Source organism: Tupaia chinensis, unplaced genomic scaffold, assembly GCF_000334495.1.
Source record: "Tupaia chinensis unplaced genomic scaffold, TupChi_1.0 Scaffold000024_1, whole genome shotgun sequence".
In the NCBI taxonomy this organism is placed as follows: domain Eukaryota; kingdom Metazoa; phylum Chordata; class Mammalia; order Scandentia; family Tupaiidae; genus Tupaia; species Tupaia belangeri.
Genome location: NW_006159454.1, coordinates 101,092 through 105,428, shown reverse-complemented (window position 1 = coordinate 105,428; position 4,337 = coordinate 101,092). Strand labels below are relative to the sequence as shown.

Genomic DNA, 4,337 nt, shown 5'->3' with positions numbered 1-4,337 from the left:
TGAGCGCCGGCCCAGCCAGTGGTGTGGCGGTTAAGGCACTGGATCCCATATGGCCGACTGTGTGGTTCGAGTCCTCGATCCAGAGGCTCAAAAAACACACCAGGCCTATAGGTGTGGGTGCCTAACACCTCGACAGGAGAATGGAGGGAAAAGGATTGTGGCCTGGTCGTCCCCCCAGGGGGGGTTGCTTTCTCACTTTCCTCTCTCTCTCTGTTTCTGGTGAGCACACATACCCTATCATAAAAACTAAAATAAATAAATAAATAAGTGAGTTTTCTTGGTGCCTGGACCTTGGGAGCCCAGGATGCCCTGTCTGGTCCCTGGCTGGGCCCTCATCGACCACCCGACCACCTACCTGCCATGACAGATTTTTTTTTTTTTTGAGAAGTTTTTGCTATAGGCCGCGTGCACTCGCCAGAAAGACAGAGAGAGACAGAGAGACAGAAAGGGAGAAATCACCTCCCAGGGGGGATGGCCATGCCACAATCCCTTCTCCTCCATTCTCCTCTTGAGACCTTGGGCATGCACGCACATGCGCCCAGTGTGAGTTTAAGCCACCAGGTCCGGGATTCGAACCATGGTTGACTACATGGGAGTCCAGTGACATAGCCATGACGCCATCTGCTGGTCCCTGCCATGACAGATGTTTGAGAACAACCGGGTGAAGTTCTACATGCAGACGGAGGTGTCGGAGCTGCGGGCCCAGGAGGGAAAGGTGGGCCCTCCTCCCCACCCCCTGCTGCTTTGCCTCTCTCCCCTCTGCCCAGGAGCTGGGCCCACCTGCTCACCCACCCACTCCCCACAGCTGAAGGAGGTCGTGCTGAAGAGCAGCAAGGTCGTGCGGGCTGACGTCTGCGTGGTGGGCATTGGTGAGTGGGTGCGGAGGTGTCGGAGCTGCGGGCCCAGGAGGGAAAGGTGGGCCCTCCTCCCCACCCCCTGCTGCTTTGCCTCTCTCCCCTCTGCCCAGGAGCTGGGCCCACCTGCTCACCCACCCACTCCCCACAGCTGAAGGAGGTCGTGCTGAAGAGCAGCAAGGTCGTGCGGGCTGACGTCTGCGTGGTGGGCATTGGTGAGTGGGTGGGCCGGTGCGGGGAAGAAAGGAGCACAGCCATCCGCTCGCGCCGCCTGCGGGTGACCTTGGGCTACTCCGTTTCCCTTCCGGAGCCTGTTCCTACATCTGTAAAAGGGGGACCCCAGCCATACCCATTTCACTGGGCTATTGTACTGGGCTTAGCCCAGGCCTGGCACAGAGGATGCACCTAGTCCCTGCAGCCCGCCCCATCCGACTCCGTGCCCTGCCCAGGTCACCGGCCAGCCTCTAACTGGGTGATGCTGCACCCCCACACCTGCGGGCTTCCTGGAGGAGGCGATACCGGAAGCCTACCCAGGGCACGGGGATCTGTGGGGGCCTAGACAGAGAGGATGCAGGAGGGCCCCAGGTGGGCAGGTTGGAGACGCTTAGCCCGGGGCTCCTGGTACAGCAGGCAGGGGTGAGGGCCTAGTTAGGGACGAGGCGGGCAGTGGACGAGGCGGCCTCTGTCCTGTCAGGCGCAGTGCCCGCCACCGGCTTCCTGAGGCAGAGCGGCATTGGCCTGGATTCCCGAGGCTTCATCCCCGTCAACAAGGTGAGGTCAGAGGGGGTGGGCAGAATGATGTCCCCCCCGAGGTGGTGGGAGGGCCGGGCCGGCCCCCCCCCACCCCGTCCTTCCCTAGGAGTTCTGGCCTCTCTTCCACAGATGATGCAGACCAACGTCCCAGGCGTGTTTGCAGCTGGCGACGCTGTCACCTTCCCGCTGGCCTGGAGGAACAACCGGAAAGTGAACATCCCACACTGGCAGATGGCCCACGTCCAGGGTATGGCCAGCCCTGAGGCTCCCGGGTGGGGGAGGCTGGAGGGTCTCAGCCTCGCCCAGGTCCAGGCCTTGGTTGCTGGTCCTGGGTCCTGGACTCTGGTAGGTGTTCAGGGCCCTGTGGGGCCTGACTGGCCAGGTTCGTCCGGGTGATTCGGCCGGTGCAATGAGCCCTGCGGCCCATCTCCGAGACCTTCCTCCAGTACCCCCTGCACAACCTGCTTCTCTAGCCGCAGCCCCCAACACCAGTGACCTTCCAGTACTCTCTCCTTTCTTTTCCTTTCTTCCTTTCTTTTTTTTAAAAGAGATTTTTGCAGGACCAGCAGATGGAGTAATGGTTACATTGCTGGACTCCCATGTAGTCCATTGTGGTACAAGTCCCAGACCCGGTGGCTTAAACTCACGCCGGGCGCGTGTGCGTGCGTGCCCAAGCTCCCATGGAGGAGAAGGGATTGCAGTGTGGCCATCCCCCCTGGGGGGTGATTTCTCGCTTTCTGCTTTCTGTCTCTCTGGCGAGTGCACATGCCCTGTAGCAAAAACCTCTCCAAAAAAAAGGAGATTTTTTACTACAGGGTGCATTCACCAGAGAGACAGACAGAAGGTGAGAAATCACCCCCCAGGGGGATGGCCTCCCCACAATCCCTTCTTCTCCCTTCTGCTCTCGGGATTTGGGGTACACAAACCCTTCATGAGTTTCAAGATGCTGGGTCTAGGATTGGAACCGCAGCCAATCACACGGGAGTCCAGTGCCTTAACCACTATACCTCCTATTGGCCCCGTCTGCCCTTTCTTTTTGTCCTTAAGGACACATGTTTTTAGAATTCCTGACAGTCTGTGCAGTCACCCTGGGGAGGGAGAGGGGGATTTAGTAGATCAGTGTCCTATTAAGCTTCTCTGCTCTGTCGGGCCATTCAGTGTCTCAGTTGCCTCATGTAGGTCCCCCTACAGGCAACCCTTTAGGCGCAGAGACCTGGGCTCAGTGGGGACATTGTGCTTGCTTGCTTGCTTGCTTGCTTTCTTCTTTTTTTTTTAGAGGTTTTTGAGTTTTTTGTCTTAGGGCACATATGCTTAACAGAGAGACAGCAACAGTGAGAGGGAAAGTGAAAAATCACCCCTCGGGGGGATTGCCATGCCACAACCCCTTGTTCTCCATTCTCCTGGGATCTTGGGCATGCACACGCATGTGCCTGGCATGATTTTCAAGCCACCAGGTCCAGTACTTGAACCACAGTTAGCCACGTGGGAGTCCAGTGACATAACTGCTATGGCCTCTACTGGCCCTGATGTTGTGCTTTCTGAGGGACAGCTTTTCTCGCCTAATATTTGGAGCCACTAGGCCCCCCAAGCCTCACCCACCGTACCCCTGGTCTGGACCCCTAAACTGCCTCACAGAGAGGACCACCAGATGCCCAGCCCAGCACAAGGCTCTTGCCCCCTGCACCCACCTCCCCTCCCCTCTGCCTTCACATTTTCTGAGGGTCTGCTGCCTGAAACCCCACTCCTGGCACCAACTTCTGTTCAAACTCAGGGTCTAAAGTTTTGCTGGTTGCCAGGAACCAAAGGTTACTCCTCGAAGTGTAATAAGGATTTAACTGGGGGGGACCAGCAGTTAGCATAATGGCTATGTCACTGGACTCCCATGTAGTCAACCGCGGTTCGAGTCCTGGACCTGGTGGCTTAAACTCACGCGGGGCGCGTGTGTGTGCGTGCCCAAGATCCCGAGAGGAGAATGTAGGAGAAGGGATTGCAGTGTGGCCATCCCCCCCGGGGGGTGATTTCTCACTTTCTGTCTCTCTCTCTCTGTCTTTCTGGTGAGTGCATGCACCCTATAGCAAAAACCTCTCCAAAAAAGAAAAAGAAAAAAAAAAAAAAAAAGGATTTAACTGAAAGGCCCCTGAGACTGTAGTACAGACCCGCCTACACGGGTCCAGTGAGTTCTCAGAGGAGCTCAGTTGACACCATCCCCGCTGTCTCTCTGTGGCCCTGTGTGCTGCTGTCACCTCTGCTTCCCCCTACGCTGTGCCCCATTCTCCTCGCTCTTCAGACCTCGTGTGTTTGGTCAGCTGTCTGGAAGCACAGCTGAAATGGCAGGGCAGCCCCCCAACCTCAAGAAGCAGGTCCTCCAGATGCAGGGCACGTCATCCAAACTCTCCAGAGAAGCTATCTGAGTGGCTAGCTTGGAGCCAGTGTCCCCTTCCGCACCAATCGGCTGCACCCGCGGGGGGGCCGTGGGCTGATTAAAGCCGGTCTCTAGACCAGGGGGAGGCCAGGAGGGGTGGCCACACGTGTCAGAGGTCCTCAGAGCGCCAGGGGACAGGCAGCGTCAGGGTGGTGAGAGTGAGGGTCGGGGCTCTCACAGCTCCGGGTTTCACAGGGCGTGTGGCGGCCCAGAACATGCTGGCGCAGGAGGCGGAGATCAGCACCGTGCCCTACCTCTGGACCGCCATGTTCGGCAAGAGCCTGCGCTATGCGGGTAACCCAGGGTCC

The 4,337-nt window shown here is 58.2% G+C and overlaps 1 protein-coding gene across 3 annotated transcripts in view; it reads left to right on the top strand.

The window, feature by feature from the left end:
* The window catches only part of AIFM3 (AIF family member 3), a 24,804-nt gene that overhangs the window by 18,520 nt on the left and 1,947 nt on the right, over window positions 1–4,337 (top strand). For all 3 annotated transcript variants that reach the window (XM_006140191.1, XM_006140189.1, XM_006140190.1), the window contains exons 13-17: window positions 644–715; window positions 806–869; window positions 1,549–1,625; window positions 1,737–1,854; window positions 4,225–4,323. In XM_006140191.1, coding sequence (XP_006140253.1) covers window positions 644–715; window positions 806–869; window positions 1,549–1,625; window positions 1,737–1,854; window positions 4,225–4,323 — 430 coding nt within the window. The remainder of the gene's footprint in view (window positions 1–643; window positions 716–805; window positions 870–1,548; window positions 1,626–1,736; window positions 1,855–4,224; window positions 4,324–4,337) is intronic.